We start from the raw sequence: 21038 nt of genomic DNA, 5'->3' as shown, positions 1-21038 counted from the left end.
GTCATTACTGCCACCTCATGGAGTCATGAGGCACCCAAGACCTCAGTCCATAGCCAGCTTGTCCCCTGTGCAAGCTTTAGCATCTCTGCCCTGACCAAACCCCAGATCCTTCACTGGGGTATTCTAGGTGAAGGTGGGGGTTGCTATCCCTGACCGCGCCCCAGCCCCTCCTTGGAGGATTCTTGGTGGGGTCCCCACTCTTGAGCAAGCATGTATCTCTCCCTTGTATCATTGTCTTGTGTAGGGTCCGTGGTGGGCTGCTGTTTGGAAGTGCTCAGCTTCCAGCAGTCTTCCAGGAGTGCAGGCTGGGCCTCTGCTGTCGGTACAGCACAAGTGAAATGCTGGGACTCAGACCTGCTACTTTAGTAGTTTTAGCTGCTGTCCTCTTGCTGCTGTGGCTGAGGCTGGCCTCAGATCCTCCTCCACTTCTGCATTGCTGGGGTGATGGGCACGCACCGCTGACAGGCATGGCTCTTTTAGTCTTTTGAGGGAGAGTCTTGCTGTGTAGCCTAGGCTAGCCTGGACTCAAATGCCAGGATGACAGTTAAGTTGCCTTGCATATAGCCTTGGCCACTTTGTGTGTAGTTCTCAGCTTGGGTGCTTCCCTTCTTGGTCACTGGAATTTAGACCTATTTCTGGCATTGGCACCTGGATGCTGTTTTCCATTCCCAGGTGACATTCCTGGGGTCCCCCTTATCTCCTGACAGGCCCAGCAGTATATCTTTTCCAGGCCAGCAGGCGTTGTTCAGGGAGAGAGTGCTTTACATTCTTGGATAGTGACAGGGCTGATTGGTACTTGGCCTGAGCTGCTACCTTGAAAGCCGGGTCCTGAGCAGTCTGGGTGAAGCAAGAGCTTCCTCTCACCAGCAGCTGGACACCAGTGGAAACTCACTCCCACTCCTGCCACCCCTGGCTGGTGATTGTAGGAATGTCCCTACTCACTGAGCATCCCTGCCCAGCCTTTTGCTGGCCCTTTGGGCCTGGGCTTGAGGTGCCACCCATCTAAGGGCAGGCAGGGCATGCACCTGTGGCTAAGGGCAGAACTGTGAGTTCAGGGGAGCCTAGTTCACCTAGTTCAATAGTTTCCGCATGACAGACAAGTCACATTTGAAAGCCGTTGTGTTTCTTTTCCTTTTTGAGACGGTTCATGTAGCCCAGACTGGCCTTGAACTGGTAATCCTGCCTCAGCCTCCCCAGTGCGGAGACGACAGGCATACACCATCATGTCAGGTTAGGCTGTGCCTTAGATGGAACCCAGAGCTTATTCATACATGCTTAGCAAGCATTCTACAAATTCAACTCCAAGTGCCTTTTAAAAAAGATATTGTGTGTGTGCGTGTGTGAGCGTCTGGGGTGGCTATGCAGCATGCGCACGTTGGGACATGGTGGTCAGAAGACAACTTTTGAAGTCCGCTCTCCCCTACTGTGTGGATTCTGTAGTTCTCATATGTCCAGCCGTGTGGCTTTTACCTGCTCACTGCTTACTAGCCTATGCTGGCCTCACCCTCAGCAGTCCTGCCCCAGCCTCCTGAGCATGGGGACCCGCATGCACCCACACCAAGCATCTGTCTCCCAAGTCCTTGGCTTGTTGCCTGTGTTCATCTGCTGGGTCTCATGGATTCAGAAGTCCACAGAATCTGTGCCCTTCAGGGAATGATTTGTTGCTGCCTCGTAGGAGATGCAGCAAACTCCAGCCTCTTGGTTTCTGGTGCCCCCAAACCCAGACTGGCTGTAGCTCCAACTCTTAGGTTGGCCTCCCCAGAACAGGAGTCCTACCTAGCCCTGGGGCCATCCCCTAGCCTCTCCCTTTTCCTGTTTTGATGCTGGCTTAGCCAGGCCCGGAGACAGGGGCATGATGTCTTAATCCTGGCTGAAGCCGAAATGGATGGGTGCCCTTCCCAGTCCCTATCAGCCCCACATGGCCCACACTCCAGTACCAGGCCTGTAACAGGCCCCTTCCCGGAACCCTCTGTACTTCTCCCACTGACAGCAGGTTGGGTGGAAACACAGCTTGGTAGCCAGCTCGGGGCTTACTTCTGGCTAATGGTATGACACTCATAAATCAGGGGCATCAGGGGAGTCGGATATGGTTCTATGGAATGTCTGGGTGGGTGAGCCATCAATTCTTAGGGGTGAGGGTGTGGGGACAAGGTGGGTGGGACCCTAGTGGCTTCCCTTGGCCACGGTGCTGGCAGTGAGTTTAACCCCCAGGCTCGGCAGGGAATAAATTCGGGGCACCAGGGTCTCGGCATCCTGGGACCTGCCTGTCACAATGGCTGCAGGAAGACTTCCAATCACGTTTTTACTCCTGTCCTTGCACCTGGGCCTCGGCTGGGTTGCTGATCCTCAAGAGGCTCCTGTGGCTGATGAGCGCTCATCCGAGGAGATGGCAGAGACTAAAGGGACCTGGAATCCCCACCGGGGTAAGAATTCCTGGGGCCTTCTGACTCCCCAGTTCCTTCTCTCAAGCCCCCCTTTGCTTCATCATCGTGTTCTTCCCCACACCAGGTAATAACCATGTCCGCCTCCCAAGAGCCCTGGCTGGTCCATGCCAGCTGTGGAGCCTGACCCTGCCTGTGGCTGAGCTGGGCCTGGGCTACGCCTCAGAGGAGAAGGTCATCTTCCGATACTGTGCTGGCAGCTGTCCCCGAGAGGCCCGAACCCAGCACAGCCTGGTGCTGGCCCGGCTGCGAGGGCAGGGTCGAGCCCATGGCCGACCCTGCTGCCAGCCCACCAGCTATACTGATGTGACCTTCCTGGACGATCGTCACCGCTGGCAACAGCTGCCTCAGCTCTCAGCCGCTGCTTGTGGCTGTGGTGGCTGAAGGTGGCCAGCCCTGTGTCTCACAAGCATGAGGCAGCCTGGGCTCAGGTGACATTTATTAGAAACTTGCATAGGCAAAGATAAGAAGCAAAGGGACTTGTGATTGGCTCTCAGCAGTGATTGCAATAAAAGAATTGTTCTCATGGCCTTAGGAGTGTGTGTGATGGAGTTCACCCTGGCAGCACCAGGCTGTGTGAGTTCTGACACCTTCGGCGTCTCTTGAGAGTCCCAGCCTTGTAGATGAAAGTGGCCATGATACTCTTTTTTTTTTTTTCCTACCTCATTCACATATCCAGAGAATAGGCGCACAGGTCAGCAGGCTGGGGGTGGCGCCTCTGGCCTTCCTGGCCCCATCCCCTCAGGGAGGGAGCGGCAAATCACTGAGATGCGTCGGCCCCGAGGGACCCGGCGCTCCCCGAAAAATGATTCGTCATCTCGAAGAATCTCATGGGAGAAGTCGTATCGGGCTGACCCCCTGCAAAAGAGACAGGCTGAGGGGGTAGGTGGAGGAAAGTCCTGTCCCCTGTCCCTTCAGCATTGCTTTTCTGAGCAGCGGAGGTGCCATCCTCTGCTGTGAAAGCAGAAACAAGATGTGAGAAACACCTGGCCTCATCTGGGGCTCCCAGGCTAGGCGGTACCTCAGAATGTAGAGGGAACCTGGCTCCAGCAACAGTTCCAGCCACTGCTCAGGTTCCTGGGTGTGCACCAGCTTCATAACGCTTGGGGACAGCAGCGAAAGACCGGCGATGGTAGATCCACAGAACTGAAGGAGGGTTACAGCGTGGGGGGGGTCAGGCTCCAATCTGCCCTGCTGCCCCACCCACATTCTATCTGGGAGTTCTGAGGGGCTGCCTTCTGCCCACCTTGACACTGTCAACATGGGGCTTGATGTAGCCTCGAGGTTCCAGGTCCAACACGTGGACCAGGGATAGCAGGGTCTGGTCAGGGCCAAAGGCAGCCGCCTGGACCCGCTGCAGGATGGCCTGGCTTGCTTCGGACCATCGGGATTTCTCTGTCTCCCTGAAGCCGTGGATAGCCTGGACAGAGAGCTCAGGGCATGACTGGGAACTTCCGGGACAGGGAAGGCACAGCGCAGGCAGTCTTTCCAGCTTGAACTCACAGTCCAGCCTTTAAGCTGGCTCAGCGAGGTCTCAACCCTGCATTTGGTCTCCAGGCTCCAATTTCCAGTGGCCACCTCCGTTCTGTCGGTTTCGGGCCACAACTCGATCCCACTCAAGACCCTAGTGAGATCCCCAACTGCTGGCACTTTCCCGAGTCTGCTTTCTCTCCCTAATCTTGTTATCAACACCCCTCATCTCCAGAACTTCAGTCTGAAGTGAGCTCCTTGCCCTCACTGCCCATTCCTCAGTGCTCCCCAAAGTCCTCCCTTTGATTCCAGGCCCAGCCCCACATCACAGCTCCGGTTCCCAATGAAGCCCACGAGTGATATGCTCCCACTGGAACACTGCACTGCTCTATCCGCCCTGAGCGCAACCCTCCTGTCCACTTTCCCTGGCTCCGCGTCCTAAATCTGTCTAAGTCCCACCCCCGACACCCGAGTTGCCAGCCCTCCCTGGACTCAACTCTGGCATCAAGATCAGCCCTGTCCCACAGGGCGTGCCGACCTCTGTCCCTCCCGACCTGTCCAACACCCGCCACGTCCGTCACCGGAGCAGCCCGGCTCCCTCCCACCCACGTCCTCCCCGTCCCACCCGAACCTGTCCCAAACCGTCTCCACCCTAGCCGAGCCTGCCGAGGCACCCGCCCCTCACCGCGGCCAGGGGATACTCCGGGCCTCCCGCCCCGCCCACTCACTGTCCTAGTGGGCGTGACCACAGCTCTCCGCCCCGCCTCGGACCCGCCCACTCACCGCGTCCCAGTGGTCGTACTCATAGCGCCGGCGCCTCAGTTGGGGCTCCAGTTCCCGGGTCAGCGTGTCCTCCTCCGCCTGGCTCAGGAAGCCGGGCAGCACCACGGCCTCGCTGCGCAGGCGGCTCAGCACGGCAGGGTCCGAGCCGCGCACCCAGCCACACCCAGAGAACGCCCGCAGCGCCAGCCTCCCGCTGCCCGCCATCTTCGTGAGATGACTGCGGCAAGCCGGGCCACGCCCCCGCGAGCCCGCTATTGGCTCTCCCGCTAGCTCCCAGCCCGCCTCCTCCCCCACGCTATTGGACACGGGAACACACTCACATCCTATTAGCTGTATCCCGAGTCGGTTTACTCTTGGCCCCGCCTCTCGGCCCTGAGCAAGTTCCACTCAGGCTCCCGAGGTGCGGACGTCAGGGTCACGTGGGGCAAAGCCAAGGTTAGAAGTTCAACCAACCTAGCACACACACGTACGGCCTGTCGCACAGCACACCCTGGTGGAGAGCGAGGACAACAACTCCAAGTTCAGAACTGACTACCCACTTGAGGCCAGCCTCAACTACAGGAGATGCTGGCCACAAGATAAAAAAATAAGACGTCCAAACAAATAATACCAATTAATACAACCCGCACCTCAAAGGTTGTGAATTAAAAGGCCAGAACAGCCCAGTTCCACACCCCTCTAATAAAGTAACATCTGGCCGGGTCTAGGAAGACGCCTCAGCAGTTAAGGCAGGTGCCGCGAAGCACGTTGGCTTGTTTGGTTCCCGGACCCGCACGCGCAGTGCAAGCAGAAAAGCGACTCCTGCCCCTCTCCCATGAATAAACTGGTCCAATTGCCCTTTTTATCTACATACCCAATCCTCTGCTTCCATCTTTAGTAAAATTCCATAAAAATTGCTATACCATTCTTTCTGGCTCCAGCCTGCCTTTGGAACCTGCAATCAAGTCTCAGGACTTTTGGCACGTGCCGAGATCACCGGTGCCAGGTCTCATGGGTCTGAGGATCAATTTAAAGTTGCTGTGACTCCTCCACGTTTCCCCTGGTGGCCCCTCCAGTCTAACTCTCCAGGACCAGGGACACAGCTTATCAGGTCAGAATTTATTTACCCCCCCACCCCACCCACACACACACAGGGTTTCTCTGCATAGCCTTGCCTGTCCTGGACTCACTTTGTAGAACAGGCTGGCCTCAAACTCACAGACCTGCCTGCCTCTGCCTCCCTGGGTTCTGGCATTACAGGTGTGCACAGCTGGGCCTGGCTAGTACCAGAACACTCCACACCCTCCTCTGGCTGTGGGCATTGCACTCAAATGCACAAACCCACACATAATGAAAAAGATATGCATAAAGCCATCCTTTTACCTGCTGGCTTTGGGACAGTATATGGCTCATATTTGCTGACAGCAAGGCGTGGTGGTGCACGCCTTTAATCCTAGCAGAGGCAGATAGGTATCTGAGTATGAGGCCAGCTTGTTTTACAGTGTGAGTCCTAGGACAGCCAGGGCCACACGAGAGAAAGTCACAGAGTTTGCTGACTGAAGAAGTGGTTTGTCAAGGTGAGGAGGGCCTGGTGTCTTACAGAAGTAACTGAAGGCGCTTCAGACGTGGGGCAAAGACCACAAAGATTTAATTTAAAATCACAGAGTCTTAGGCAAGCTGCCCTCCTGCGGTGATGGCAGCCTCAAGCCATAGCTCCTCCAGGGGTCCCTCTGGGCTCAGCAGAGGAAGTGTGGGCAGTCCTCTGGTCTCCACACTCCTGGAGATGAGGCCAGGCCTTTAGGTGCTTGCTGGGGAAGAAGGATCAGTCGGTGCTACGGGAGTCTCCTTCTGTACCAGTTCTGGCTCATCCTCCCCATCCTGAGGTGGGTGGACCAAGACCTTGTCCAAGATGCCAAACTCCTGGGCCTCCATGGGGCTCATGTAGCGGTCCCTCTCCATGGCCGACTCTGGGGAAAGCAGTACATGCGGGTAAGAGCAGAGACCTGGATGCAGTCCTCAAATTCCCAGGTTGAAGTCCCTACCATGGATCTGTGGTGGCACACGCCTGTGATCCCAGCACTCAGGAGGCAAAAGCAGGAGCATCTCTGTGAGTTGGAGGCCAGACAGGGGTTATACAGAGAAAATAAAAACAAAACCAACCAACCAAAAACCAAAAGAGAAAGCTATTTGGAAGGCAAAAGCAGGAGGATGTAAAGTTCAAGGCCAGCCTGGACTACATACCAAACTCATGCCTTAAGATTGGTATAGCACTCGCCTAGACCACACAGGGCCAGGATCCATCCCTAGAACCACCTGTAATCCCAGCAAACCAAAGGTGGAGCCAGTAGCATCAGGAGTTGAAGGTCATCTTTGGTGATACAGAAATGTCACCTTCTAGGCATCAGCTACTCCTGACCTTCCCATTTCCAGGATTGAGATACACACTTCTAGTATTTCAGCTTCCAGCCCATGTTTCATGGCTGAGTTACCTAAGACACATGCTCTGATAATCTATGGGGCTTGGGACTTCTCTGTGTCTGTTTCCCCAGCAGTAAAAAAAAAAAAAACCAAAACTTTATTTCTTCTTCTTCTTTTTTTTGTTTTTGAGACAGTGCTTCTCTGTGTGGTTGTCCTGGAACTCTGTAGACCAGGCTGGCCTCAAACTCAGAGCACCACCTACCCCTGCTTCCTGAGCGCTGGGATCAAAGGTGTGCGCCACCACATTCCTTTTTCTTTTTTTTTTGGAGATGTACTTATTTATTATATATATATAGTGTTCTGCCTGCATATATGCCTGCTCCCCAGAAGAGGGCACCAGATTGCTATGGGTGTTTTGGTTTACGATATGCAAACATATTTTTCTTATAATGCCAAGCTGGGGAGTTTTAGTTTGTCTACACTGTTAAGTGTCTCCTGTGGAGCATGGTCTTTGCCAGGTGGAGTTAGCCCAGAGGAAGAAGGCAGCTACCTGGGGGAGGACTGCTTGCTGCTGGTTCGTCCTGCTGCTGCCTTTGCTGTTTGCCGATTTGCTGGTTAGCCGGACTTCGAGATTTCCTTATATTGGCATGCCCCCAACAGAATCCTACAACCCTACCCAGCAAGAAGTAGCAGAGAGAACTCTGGCCCTTTCCCCACTAACCTTCTTTCTCTCCTACCCAGCGTTGGGGGGTTGGAAGGGGCAGCATTTAATAGCCCTAAATAAAGTAAATGTGTTAAAAAGTCTAAGCCTACAGCAGAGCTCACTATAAACGTGGTTGCTGGGAACTGCACTCAGGACCTCTGGAAGAACAGCTAGCAGAAGTGCTCTTAACCCCTGAGCCATCTCCCCAGCTACATTCCTTATTTTTCAGACAGGATCTCAGACAGCCTAGGCTAGCCTCAAAGGCATGCCCTCGAGCTGATTCTCCTGCCTGAAGCTGCCCAGTGCTGGGGTGGCAAATGTGCATCACCACACCACAGTGATTTAATTTTTACTGACTACTCAAACAGTCAGGGCCCAGCACCCAGCTGGTGGGAGAGAATCCGCTCCTGAGCACTGTCCGCCGGCTACTACCTCCCACAGCACACATTTGCCCACTCACACACCAATAAAATGCGGGAGGGAGGGAGGGAGGGACTGGGAGGGAATGAGGGATCGGGACACGGCTGGGATACAGAGTTAATAAAATGTAACTGATAAAAAAAAAAAAAAAAAAAAAAGACCCAGAAAAAAAAAAATATGCACCAGGAAAAGGTCACATGGCACCATGTGATGACTCCCAGGCTGAACACATGTGGCCAGCAGCAAGATACATCAAAGAAGGGCATCAGGGCAAGCAAGACACCTTGGTGGGAAGAGGTGTTTGCCACCCAGTGATGCCCTGGAGTTCAATCCCCACACCCCATAGGTGTCAGGAGTCCTACAAACTGTCCTCCAAACCCCACATCCACTGCGGCAGGCACATGCCCCCCAATCAACCAGCTTCTAAAAATAAAATGTCCCAGGCACTAGGGAGACCCTGCCGGCACCCACAAGCACCAACAGTCCTTGCTACCTTCTCCCACCCAGAATAACCTGTCAAAATAGCACAGACCAGCTGAACACGCTCTTTTGCGGCTCCTTTATTTATTTTGGTCCGAGCTGACTCTTGGAATATTCTCTAGGTCAGTCTACGACTCCCGATTCTCCTGCATCCACCTCCCGGTGCCGGGATGACAGGTAGGTGCCACAACACCACGCTTGCAAGGCTGAACTGAAGAGCTCAGAACAGAGGATTTTAACCAGAGGGAATTCTGCCCAACAGGCTAGGAATTGCTGTTTTCTGATGCTGCACATAGACAACCCAGGGCCTGAAAAAGGACGAGCCCCGGGGTTGGGGGGCTGTTCTTGCAGAGGACCCAGATGCAATTCCCGGCACCTACACTGTGGCTCACTTCAGGGAACTTCCACACCCTCTTCTGACCTCCTCAGGCATCAGGCACGCACTCAACTTAGAGACATACACACTGGAAAAACATCATTATACATACAATAAAAAAAATAAATGAATAAAAAAAAAAAAGAGAAGAAATGTATCCTTAAGGCACACCCCCAGCCCTCACTGGGGAATTCTGGGGCGGGGGTCCACACCTAACCATGCTCCTAAACCCTCACTGTGGGCTCCCAGGCAGGGGCACCACTCCTGACCACACCTCCAGGCCCTCAGTGTGTGGTGGGGGCTTGTTCTAGGCGGGAGCTCTACCAGAGCCACATTTATGGGCTAGGGATTCTACTGACCAAGCCCAGGGCCGAGGGTGACTGTACTGAGTGCTATGGCTCAGAACGTCCTGATAGGGAAGCCCCAGGTTAGGACAGCGCGCGCTCTCGCCGTGTGCTCACCGATCACCTGCAGGCTCTGCTTGGTGTGCTTGGCGTAGATGCTGTACAGCTGCTTCTTCAGCTTCATGATCTCCTCGGCCTGGATGGCAATGTCTGTGGCTTGGCCCTGAGGACAGCAAGTTGAGAGGACAAAGCCCACAGCTGAGGAGCTGACCACGGGACACCAGAACGAGGGCCATCCCTGTGCTCCAGCTCCTCAGTTTCTCACTGCATTTTCTTCCCACCCAGCTAGTTTTACTTCATTTGTTATGTGACAGGATCTTCCCACATAGCTCTGGCTGTGCAGAAAATCACTGTGCAGACCAGGCTGGCCCGAAACTCAAAGAGGTCTGCCTGCTTCTGCCTCCTAAATCCTGGGAGTAAAGGCATGCATCTCCATGCCCAGCTCTATTTTTGTTTTTTGTCCTTTCCAGGTGTTGGAGACAGAACCCAGGACCTCTCGTGTGCATGGCGAGCATTCTGCTCCTGAGGAGCCCGTCCCCAGCCAGAAAGACACTGATCTCAAAGCAGTGCAGTCAGGGGATCTCGGAGGTTAGAGGACAGCCTGGTCTACACAGTGGGCTCCAGGAAACTAAGGTTGCAGGGTGAGACCATCTCTCCAACAAAGAAGAAGCAGTGGCACTCTAGTCCCGGTTCCCGAGGGACATCCCTGCAAAGTGTGCACTCACCCTGGCTCCCCCCGAGGGCTGGTGGATCATGATTCTGGAATTGGGCAGTGAGTGGCGCATGCCCGGGCTGCCAGCGGCGAGGAGCAGGGAGCCCATGCTGGCGGCCTGACCAACACACCACGTACAGATAGGGTTCAGAATGTACTGCATTGTGTCGTAGATGGCCAGGCCCGCAGTCACCACACCACCTGCAGGAAGGGGAGCAAGTAAGGGCCCAGGGGTCCACCCACCCCAATACCCTCCTAGCAAGCCGCAAGGACAAATGTCATTAGGGGTAGGGGTGACAGAAACGAGGAGGGGTAACAGAGAGTCCTTCCTTCAGAATCGGCAACACACACAATTAAAAAGTCCGAAGGCTCTGTCAGCCACCTCCCAGCTGTGCGTCACCACGTAGGGCCAGCTCTCCCGTAGGGCCAGCTCTCCCGCAGGGCACACGCGGAGCTTTGGTGAGAAATGAGCGCACTAAGCAGAACATTCTGTGAAAAGTGCCCGTCCAATGGTGCGCAATCAAAACCGCCCAGCCTTCGGCTGCTGAGAAGCATCAGCTGGCAAGGGTGCTCACCACCAAGCCTGACGGACTGAGTTCAAGCCCGGGGCCCTACATGATGGAAGGTTAGACCTGACTCCTACAGGCTGCCCTCTGACCTCCACGCAGGCACACGCAGCCATGCGTTGCTTGCTCATCCACAGGCACATAAATAAACGTAACTCTGACTTTTTTTTTCCTTCTTCTTAAAAATCCGCTATTTCTGGGGTGGTGGCTCTGCTAGCCTCCCTAAGGTGAGTGGCCCAGGTGGGAGAACTGCAGAGAAGCTGAGCAATACAGTGAAACTTTTTTTTTTTTTAAATTAGGCTACTGTCAAAGCTGGAGAGACTGCATAGTTCGTAAAGTGCCGGCTACCTGAGTTCAGATCCCCAGCACTCACAAAGACTGTAATCCCAAGGCTGGGAAGGCGGACACAGGAGGGGCCTTGGGCTCACTGACCAGCTAGACTGGTGGACTTGAGAAATTCCAGCCAGCAAGAGACCCTTTTGGATTGATTTTAATTACTTTATTTGTCCCTGAGACAGGGTTTCTTTGTGTAACTCTGGCCATCCTTGAACGCACTATATACACTAAGCTGGCCTTGAACTCACTCTGCCTAGGGATAAAGGTGTGTGTCACCACTGCCCAGCTAAAACTCCTAAGTTTCTCTCTTTTGTTTTTTGAGACAGGGTTTCTCTGTGTAGCTCTGGCTGTCCTAGAACTCACTATGTAGACCAAGCTGGCTTTAAACTAAGAGATCCACTTGCCTCTGCCTCCCAAGCGCAGGAATTAAAGGTGCTTTGAGCAATTTAATTTCTTTTTGTTTCTGCAGAAAGCTGTTTCACACCCATTCCCCTGACAGGGGATCCCTGACCCCAGATCCCCACAACCAGGCCAGGCCCTGCTCACCTGGGCTATTGATGTACATATGAATGGGTTTCTTGTTGCTTTCAGACTGTAAGAACAGCAGCTGGGCGATGACCAGGCTGGCCACACTGTCATCAATCTGCAGGTGGGGAGAGCAGAGGTACCCCCAGGTTGAAGGTGGGAAGGGTGGAAGTTTAAGGAGCTGAGGCCCTGGGAAGCAGCTGAGGCCCTGGGAAGCAGGAGTTTTGAGCATAGCGACGGATGGTCAGGAAGCCCCAGGACAGTAGAAGACGGTAAGCTGAGGAAAGGTCTGGGGTTGTAGTGTGGTGGGTACAGCTCGCTCAGCATGAACAAGGCCCTGGGTTCAAGCACTGCCCAAACCTGGTGTAGTGGTACACACCAATCATCCCAACACTGGGGAGGTGGAGGCAGGAGACTCAAGGGTTTCAAAACCAGCCTGAGCTACACAAGACCTTGTCTCAAAAAACCAAATGGCTCAGTGGGCAGAACTCTGGCCGAGTTCCATTCCCTGCACTACATAAACCTGGTGTTGTGGCACAACCCCCATCTCAGCCTTAAATGTCCTGGCAGCTACTTAGAGAGACCAGGGCCAGCCTGGGACCCTGTCTCTGAAGACGACGGAACAAAGACAAGCTGACACTCGACACCCCAACATTTGGGAAGCTGAGGGAAGAGGATAGTAAGGTGAAGGCTAGCCTGGACTACATAACCAAAGTTTGGCTCAAATGAAAGAGAATGTTTGCAAGGTCAGGGATTAGGGTCTAGAAGGTCACAAGGGAGGAGGAAGGTGGAGGGGCAAGCGGACCGGGAACACGACACAGCGCTTGGCAAGGGGAGAAATGTTGGAGAGCGACAGCAAGGTGTTCTCGGAGAACACGGGGGTCACTCACCGGGCCCATGACGCACACAATTCGTTCCCGCAACAGCCTCGAGTATATGTCATAAGCGCGCTCGCCTCGACCCTGGTGGGAAGAGAACCGAGGTGAAAGGTCAGCGTCCCTTGCACGCCCACCGACTACAAGCCTCCCAGTCGCTCCCCACCAGGGCCACGAACCGTCTGCTCCACCACTATGGGAATGAGCGGGAAGGCTCGCGCCGCAGTTCCATGCAGGCTCCTCCGCAGGGGCGAGACGCTCCCAGCAGTCCATGGCGAGGAGAAAGGAATGGCGAGGCGAGACAAGACCGCACGGCATCCGCCAGCAGCCACCCTGGCCTCCCCGAGCAGCAGTCGGGGCCACATGACTCCGCGCGCCCTCGTTTGGCTTCCGGAACTACAACCTCCGGCGTGCTTTGCGGGAGTCTAACACTTCCGGGAACGGAGTGGCTGGAGCGACAGAAGACCGGGGTTAAATCTATGGGCGGGGTCTTCATCGGATGTAAGCGTTCCAGTGAATAGGGAAAGCCTGCGTCTCAGTCCCTTGTAGATGCCTCTCAGTAGGCCTCGCGTTCCCCGGCGTTCACGCGGGAAGCACGGAGGGTTGAGGCGAGGCCTAAAACGAGATACCTGCTAGCCACCATCGCTCCCGCAGCGCAGCAATCTCCAGTCTACTTGCTGGCTTGCAGCCCGTCGGTCTTCCGGAACTACAATTCCCAGGTGCTTTGCGCCTGTGACTCCCGCCTATAGGCTCTCTAGAGAAAAGGGGCGGGACTCACTGGGGAAATTATTGAACAATTAGTTTAAGGAATTGGGGACCCTGTGGAGGCCTCGAAGGACCCGGGGCAGGAGGCCTGAATCTTGCTGGGAGTACGGGATGTTCGCTCCACCTGTATTCGTCCCGTTCTCAGAGGGCGTCCAGCTCTCTAAAAAACGTTCCTTTATTGTCCCCAGTCCAAGTGGGACTTGGGAGATAGGTGGACAGTTTCTACTGTTCATGTGCACGGTCTCCACTTTGAGAAGTACTGTCGCCCCCCACCCCGCCCCGCCAGACCCAGGTCCCGGGAGCTTCCTCTACAGCCACATATCTGCTTCTCCCGTGGCCTCCAGCCTCACCTTTGCCCATGTTACTTCCTCACTCAGCAGCTGGAGGCCCCTGGAAGAGGTGAACCTGAGCCGTCGAACCTGCGACATCATGGCTTTCTGTCAGTCACCCCTGCACCCATTTCCTTTGTCTTAATTGCGACTCCAGCAGCCACACTTTGCCCCACGTGGGTCAGTCCTCTCCATCACAACACGCCTCTATCAGGCTGAGACATCATGCTTTGCTTCCACAGCAGGCACGTTCCGGAACTTTCACCTGAGGCAAGCATTGCTTAAAGCACGTTGCACCAATTGATCTTTTGGCGTTGTCTTTCATGGATGTAGAACAGGAGCTTCATAGGGAGACATTCATCTCCCTCCCCGGCGCCAACCCTTTTCCCCAGCCTCTCACTGGGGTAATCTAGGTCAGGGCTCTGCCTTTGAGCCCCTCCCCATAGTATCTCATTTAATAGCCTTAGCACGCTTAAGAAACAGAAACTACTTCACCTCCAGCTTCCTAGGAAACTAGAACCCAGAGAAGTTAGGCAATTTATTCTAAGTCTTAACAGCTAGCAAATAATAGACGGAAGCTGTTGAACTCCCGCTGACTTGCCTGTGAAATGGGAGTGTCTGGCATGTCCCAGGATTCCTGAAAGAATTCCTTGCCATCCACCTTGTTCCCTGGAAAGACAGAAGTTGGTGACTGGAGACCTGTGCATGTAGATTGCACAAAGCCCAGAAACAAACACCCAGGGCCATGTTTGTTCTCAGAGCTCTCCAGACAGCGCAGGCTCTTGCCATTGCTCTTGGTTGCCCATTGTACTCAGATGACAAGACCCAGTTGCTGGAGACACTGGTCACTTTGGTCACAGGACGTGGAGAAATCAGGTGGAAGCTGACAGGGGGCTTCCTCCCTGCCGCTCGACGTCATGGGGCTGGACAGTGACATGCTGTCCACTGGGGGACAGAAGACATCACTGGTCTTATCCAGCTGTGGACCCTGAGTACTGCAACTGTAACCTGTGGCAAGATGCTGCTTCCGGTGCAATAGTGGCAGGAGAGCTACAGGGGCAACCACCAGCCTTCTGTTTGGAGCCAAGGCTGCTCTGTGGGAGGGAGCCATGTTCTGTGCTACAGCTTGACTAGAGCCCACACTAGAGTCACCCGCCAAGGAGAGAGGCTTGCCTTCTGTTGTTGTGCTGTGGTTGTGCTGTGAAACTGCCTTCTGAGTGTTCGTGTGTACCCACAGATTGCAGCTGCTCTGGGCATCATCAGAGTCGCTTTGCTGTGCTGCAGGCAGGAGAGAATTCAGAGACTCACAAGCCAGAATGCAGAGGCAGAACTGGCTGCAACTGCTCAGCCCTAAGAGGGACTCCGGCAGCCCCGCTGCCCCTCAGGGCTTGGGGGACATCGCAGAAGAGATGACAGGAAGAGCGTGAGAGTTGGAGGATGTGACAGGAGTTGTGAAATGTTGTCTAATGGACCTGTGACCTCACACAGCTGTGGCTGCCCGGACAAGGTCAAACCAGCAAGATTGGTCAGTATTCCAGCAGGCAGCAATTACTGCACTCAGCGGGTTACAAAAAAAAAGGACACAAAGGTTGGGGAGGCTGTGCCGGGGGGGTCGGGAGGACCAGGATCTGAGTAAACTACTTTTCATAAATGTGTGAAATTGTTAATAAAGATTAAAAAAAAAAAAAACAAAAACAAGGCAGGCAGGGTAGTGCACACCTTTAATTGCACTTACGTGGTAGTGTTTTCTGTGTGAGGCGGGATCTCCTGTAACCCACAGACCGTTTCAGGCTGGCCTGGAACCCACTATGCTGCCGAGGCTGGCCTTCAATTCCAGAGCTTCCCTGAGGTCTGCAATGACGGACACGAGGCAGCCCAGCCTTTCTCTGGCGTCTCACACTTAAGCTCATGATAGCACTGTGATTACACGGGCATCCCTCAGGGAACAGTGATAAACCCCAGGGAATCTGGGTCAGGACTGTTGAAAGCAGATTAAAATCTCCAGGTGTGATGGCACCAGCTCACTGGGTTTGAAATCGAGTTGTGTAACGCGGCACCAGTGGGTGTTGGCTTATCCTGCTCTTGTGGGAATCGGTTCTCCCGGCAGGGCACCACGGCTGTGACAGTCCCAGAGAGCCGGTCATGGCAGCCCGGGCCTGTCGCCCCCACACTCAGGAGGTGGAGGCAGAGAGAAAGTTAGTTGTTGCCTGAACGTTTTCCTGGGAGGTGTGAACACCTTGGCCAGGACACCTAGGAAATGTCCCACCCCCGTGTGGCTTGGCCAGCGAGTTAATTGGGTTACATACGGGAGCATAACAAAAGCTCATCCAGCGCAGGCGACCACCCTCCAAAAATTGGCGCAGGGAGCCCCCACACCCACACACACACACATGCCCCTTACTCAGAGACCACATGCAGTGACAGTGTCAGGCCAACAGTGATTGGTCACAATGTTAGGCAGCTGTGGCAAGCGCAGTGGGGGCGGGGCTGCTGCAATCCCTCTTCATCCCCCTTGTTAAAGGTCTCTCTCTCTCTCTCTCTCTCTCTCTCTCTCTTTGAGACAGGGTTTCTCCATGTAGCGCTGTCCTAGAATAGCTCTGTAGTCCAGGCTGGCCTTGAACTTGAGATCCACGTACCTCAATTAAAGGCGTGTACCACCACACCCAGCTTTGAGAGTCTCTCTTCTCTCTCTCTCTCTCTCTCTCTCTCTCTCTCTCTCTCTCTCTCTGCTTAGCTAGTTTTTACGGCTTCCCGAGACAGGGTATTTTGTAGCTCAGGCTGGCCTGCTACTGGCTACACAGGCAAGGATGACCTTATAGTGCCGGGACGTCAAGCGTGTGCCATGGCACGTGTTTATCCCATTACCTTCTAGAGTGAATCAGGTCTGTGAGTTACATGGGGAAGACAGCCCTATAAAAGTTAGACAGAAGTGGGGCAGAGGCCTCAGGGTTAGACCTGAGGACGCACGCACGCAGCGGAAGGACTGAACCGATTCGCTCAAGTTGCCCTCTGACCTCCACGAGTATCATAGCACACATGCATACAATGAGTAAATACGTGGAAAGAAAAGAGACGAGTAGAGGCCGGCCACCGCAGACCCAGACACAGCAGGCTCTCCTCACTGTGCAGCCGAGGACGATCTGGAATTCTTGGTCCCCCTACCTCCACCCACACAGTGTTAGAACAGGTGTGTGTCGCCACGCCTGGCACTCGCTCAGATTTCTGGCAGACGGTCAAGTTCAAAGGTTCTGGATGTGTTGGACTAATAAGAGCAGAGGTGCCAGGTCTGCTGGGAAGGCACGGCTGCCCGGTGCTCCTTCCCCAAGGTTTGAGTCTCAGGAGAGAAAAAAGGGATGCCGAAGGGAGTCTCCTCCTAAGCGGTGTGGTGGCACCTGCCTGTCAACTCAGCACTCAGGAGCATCCCTGCCAAACCAGGCTGGCCTGGACTACATGGTGGAACTGCTTAAAAATAAATTAAGGCTGGGAGAGATTGCTCAGCCGTTAAGATCGCTGGCTGTTCTCCCAGAGGACCTGGAAAGTGAACCCACACTGAGCTACCTGTAACCCCAGCTCCAGGAAACCAGACTCCCCTTCTGGCCTCAGAGGCCGCTGCATTCATGTGACCAAAACATGTGCGTGCATGTGATCGTTTAAAGAACCTGCTTTTTAAAAGATAAAGTTTTAAAAAAGAGGACTGATTGGGCCTGCTGACACATGCCTGTCATCCCAGCACTTGGGGAGTGGAAGGAAAGGTTGGGGAGCCGAAAGGCATCCCTGGGACAGGGCTCAGGATGGTTGGTTGGTTGGTTGGATGGTTCTTAGGAACCATGAATGCAGGACACTGGGGAGGCAGAGACGGGAGGGTCCAGCCAGCCTGCCCTCAGATTCAGTGACAAGCCCTGCCTCAAAAGGCATGGCCGAGAGGCTGGAGAGATGGCTTTGGGGTAAGAGCCCTTGCCATATCATCCTGAGGACAAAGTTCAGGTCCCAGCACTAACGATGCAAGCCAAGTGCACCCACAAACGCCAGTCACCCCAGCTCTGAGAGGGAAGACACAGGATTCCTGGGGACTGCTTGGTGTCAGCCCCAGGTTCTGGAAGAGACAGTGCTCTAGAGGAATGGGACCAGAGTGATGGAGAAGGCCATGGACACTCCCTGGCCTCCAACACACAGGGCAATAAATGTAATTTGAAAAACAGAAGACAGGGGGCTGGAGAGATGGCTCAGAGGTTAAGAGCATTGGCTGTTCTACCAAAGTTCCTGAGTTCAATTCCCAGCAACCACATGGTGGCTTACAACCATCTATAATGAGATCTGGCGCCCTCTTCTGACCTGCAGGCACACATGCAGGCAGAACAATTAATAAACAAACAAACAAACAAATCTTAAAAAAAAAAAAAAAGAAAAACAGAAGACAGGCAGTAGGTATGGTGGTGCCCAGCACTCTGGGAGGCAGAGGCGGGCAGATCGCTGTGAGTTCGAGGCCAGCCTGGTCTACAAAGCAAGTCCAGGCAGGGCAAGGCTACACAGAGAAACCCTGTCTAGAAAAAACAATGAATGAATGAGTGAATAAACAAACAAACAAACGAGAGGGGCAGCATATGTCTCATGCATAAAAGTGCTTGCTGCTCAAGCTGCCCTGGGAGCCATGTTAAGGGGGAGCACAGAACTCCCTGCACACAGCTGCCTCTGACCTTCAGATGTGTTCCTCAGTCCCACAAAGATGCACCGCAGAACACACGGTAAATAAAGCTAAAGGATGAGAGAGACGCCTCTAATCCCAGGTGTGTAATCTACACACACCTCTATATACACACGCACGCATATACACATGTACACATGCAGGCACATACGTACACACATGCATATATTCACACATATACACACATACATGATATACATACATATACACACATATACACACATGCACACATTCACAGATACGTACATAGACACGCATGCATGTATATGTGGACACACACATATATATACATATATGCATACACACATGTACATATGTATATATGTATATATACGTATATTCACAATACACATAGACACATGAATACATATGGGCACACACATACACACATACACATACAAACAAACACACATGCGCACATACTCACAAATATATAGATACATACACATATTTACCTATAACATAGGTATGTGTTCACACACACACACACACACACACAGAAAATAAATGCACATATAAACACACGTATATAGATACACACATACATAAACATACACACACATGCTCTTTTTCTTTTTTTATTTTTTTTAATATTTATTATTTACACAATAATATTTATTATTTATCTGCACGCCAGATCTTACTATGGATGGTTATGAGCCATCATGTGGTTGCTGGCAATTGAACTCGGGACCTCTGGAAGAACAGTGAGTGTTCTTAACCTCTGAGCCATCACTCCAGCCCATCTTTTTCTTTTTTTAATGCGGATGGAACACGGGCCTTTGCACTCTAGGCCTGGATTGGCCGCTAAACCACCTTCCCAGCTCTGTGTGTTTGTGTTTCTGAGGTAGGGTCTCACTATAGCGGCAGGAGCTCTCTGCCTGCTTCAGGATGGCTCTTACACTCACAGAGGTCCACCTGCCTTGGCTCTGGGGTGCTAAGATTTAAGGTGTGTGCCACTGTGTCTGACTAAGATTTAATTTTGTTATTGTATTTCATTTATTTATTTATTATTTATTAAATGAAATCACGTATTTTTCAAGTCAGGGCTTCTCTGTGTAGTCCTGACAGTCCTGCTACTCTCCCTGTAGACCAGGCTGGCCTTGAACTCACAGAGATCCTCCTGCCTCTGCCTTTCAAGTACTGGGACTAATGGCGTGCGCCACCAACCGCCCGGCTGGTCTCAATTTTCTGGTCCTCCTACCTCAGCCTCTCGAGTCCTAGGATGATAGCTGTAGGCCGCCACACTTGTATTATTTGACTTATTTTTTAAAATGGCATCTCGCCTTATGTGGTCTGCAGTGGCAGAGAATTCATCTCCTCCCTCAATGTTCCAAGTGCATAATTTTTCTTTTCAGGTTTATCATATTTTATTTTATTTTACTTTTGTGGTAAAAGTGGAACCAAGGACCCTGTGGATGTGTGCCAAGCTTTGATCACTGAACCATACCCCAGCCCTCAATGAATATTTACTGGGTGCTAAGTACTATTCTGTCTGCTCAGTCATGGTGTGAATAAAATTTAGAAAATTCTGGGCTGGGGCATGGCTCAGCCATAAAGTGTCCACCCATAATCCCCCAGTGAGGGGCTGTGGGTGTGGTCAGGGAGGGGTTGGGGGCGTGGTCAGAGGTAGAGCCCCTGACCAGATCCCCCAGTGAGGGGCTGGGGGCGTGGTCAGAGGCAGAGCCCCTGGCTAGAGTTACCCGGTGAGGCTCTCACCCCCCTCACTCTCACTGAAGAGGGAATTCTCACACAGCTGGAAGACAACCCAAAGGAGAGTGTGGCGGTCCAAGCCTGTTACCCCAGCTCATGTAAACCTGAGGCAGGTGGATGGCGCCTTGGAGGCCATCCTGGATATCATAGTGAGACCCTGCCTCCACACAGGCAGGTAGAAAAGCAAGCCGTTCCAATGACCTATGCATGGTGTCCCAAGCTTGAAGCTCAGTGCTGCACTGCAGGAGTGGGAAAAGGTGCTTGCTGCTAGGCTGGCCACCAGAGCCTCATTCCTCACACCCACACAAAGAAGGAGAGAATTGACCCTGGCAGCTGTCCTCTGACTATCACAGAACCCAAATAAATAAACAAATAAATAAATAATAAATAAATAGATGCAATGCAACGTACATGAAAAGGATTACTGCCACAGGCTATGGCGGTAAAGCCCTGTTTGTGCTTATCAACCTCATTACACTACAGGAGAGCAAAGGGGATCAGAGAGGTGTCTCCATATGTCTCAAATCACACAGCTTAGGAAACTGATAAAGTTCAAATTCCAGCCTGAGCACAGGTGGCTTGCAGTTTCTCCCTCAGCCCTCAGAAGTCAAGACTCAGGGACCCCATATGTGGATGGCCCCAGGCTCCTTCCCTCTTGGTGACCTCTGCTGGAAGATCACATGCTCCCCATGGAAATGTGAGGTCCCCAAAGGGCATTCCACAGGGCAAGGCCTGAGGGAAGGAAGGTCTCTGAGGGGCCTGAGCTGAGCCTAAGGGGATGGGCTCTGTTGGCACCCAGACCAGGACAATCATTAAGTCCTGCAGAGCTGGGCACGTCCTCTCCCACCCAGGCCAGACAAGGCAGCACAGTTAGGGGAACGGGGTCCAAAGGGAGGCGAGAGGCCAGAGACAGCACCCTCTCCAGCTGTTGGGGGAGCCACATGAAGACCAAGCTGCACATCTGCCTACGTGTGGTCTAGGTCCAGTCCATGCAAGCACTTTAATTCAGTCTCTGAACTCGCACGGGCCCAGGTTAGTTTG

General features: G+C 53.3%; 3 protein-coding genes across 3 annotated transcripts; 1 reads left to right on the top strand and 2 right to left on the bottom strand.

Annotated features, from left to right (window-relative positions):
* The first annotated feature begins 2184 nt into the window (after nucleotides 1–2184).
* On the top strand, nucleotides 2185–2850 carry Pspn (persephin). The gene is made up of 2 exons (XM_021632898.2): nucleotides 2185–2423; nucleotides 2509–2850. The coding sequence occupies exons 1-2, from the start codon at nucleotides 2273–2275 to the stop codon at nucleotides 2823–2825; spliced, it is 468 nt and encodes a 155-aa protein (XP_021488573.1). The 5' UTR covers nucleotides 2185–2272; the 3' UTR covers nucleotides 2826–2850.
* A 13-nt stretch (nucleotides 2851–2863) lies between these two features.
* On the bottom strand, nucleotides 2864–4930 carry Alkbh7 (alkB homolog 7). The gene is made up of 4 exons (XM_021632897.2): nucleotides 4695–4930; nucleotides 3688–3861; nucleotides 3463–3587; nucleotides 2864–3299 (listed from the first exon to the last, which is right to left on the bottom strand). Exons 1-4 carry the CDS (start codon nucleotides 4896–4898, stop codon nucleotides 3137–3139), a joined length of 666 nt encoding a protein of 221 aa, XP_021488572.1. The 5' UTR covers nucleotides 4899–4930; the 3' UTR covers nucleotides 2864–3136.
* Nucleotides 4931–6299: 1369 nt separating this feature from the next.
* On the bottom strand, nucleotides 6300–13001 carry Clpp (caseinolytic mitochondrial matrix peptidase proteolytic subunit). Its single transcript, XM_021633027.2, has 6 exons — nucleotides 12668–13001; nucleotides 12504–12575; nucleotides 11635–11731; nucleotides 10200–10387; nucleotides 9532–9637; nucleotides 6300–6640 (listed from the first exon to the last, which is right to left on the bottom strand). Exons 1-6 carry the CDS (start codon nucleotides 12851–12853, stop codon nucleotides 6471–6473), a joined length of 819 nt encoding a protein of 272 aa, XP_021488702.1. The 5' UTR covers nucleotides 12854–13001; the 3' UTR covers nucleotides 6300–6470.
* Between the last annotated feature and the right edge of the window lie 8037 nt (nucleotides 13002–21038).

Source organism: Meriones unguiculatus, chromosome 17 (assembly GCF_030254825.1).
Source record: "Meriones unguiculatus strain TT.TT164.6M chromosome 17, Bangor_MerUng_6.1, whole genome shotgun sequence".
In the NCBI taxonomy this organism is placed as follows: Eukaryota; Metazoa; Chordata; class Mammalia; order Rodentia; family Muridae; genus Meriones; species Meriones unguiculatus.
Note: the sequence above shows the minus strand (reverse complement) of the source record. Positions and strands in the feature narration are given on the sequence as shown.

Excerpts from the sequence above, each read along its gene's own strand:
- Pspn (XM_021632898.2), top strand. The coding sequence starts at position 2,273 with ATGGCTGCAGGAAGACTTCCAATCACGTTTTTACTCCTGTCCTTGCAC. Across the intron at positions 2,424-2,508 it reads GACCTGGAATCCCCACCGGG|GTAATAACCATGTCCGCCTC; the intron begins GTAAGAATTCCT and ends TCCCCACACCAG.
- Alkbh7 (XM_021632897.2), bottom strand. The coding sequence starts at position 4,898 with ATGGCGGGCAGCGGGAGGCTGGCGCTGCGGGCGTTCTCTGGGTGTGGC. Across the intron at positions 3,588-3,687 it reads CCCATGTTGACAGTGTCAAG|TTCTGTGGATCTACCATCGC; the intron begins GTGGGCAGAAGG and ends ACCCTCCTTCAG. Across the intron at positions 3,300-3,462 it reads GGTTCCCTCTACATTCTGAG|GGGGTCAGCCCGATACGACT; the intron begins GTACCGCCTAGC and ends TCTCTTTTGCAG.
- Clpp (XM_021633027.2), bottom strand. The coding sequence starts at position 12,853 with ATGTGGCCCCGACTGCTGCTCGGGGAGGCCAGGGTGGCTGCTGGCGGA. Across the intron at positions 10,388-11,634 it reads TATGTACATCAATAGCCCAG|GTGGTGTGGTGACTGCGGGC; the intron begins GTGAGCAGGGCC and ends CCCTTCCTGCAG. Across the intron at positions 6,641-9,531 it reads GCAGAGCCTGCAGGTGATCG|AGTCGGCCATGGAGAGGGAC; the intron begins GTGAGCACACGG and ends TGCTTTCCCCAG.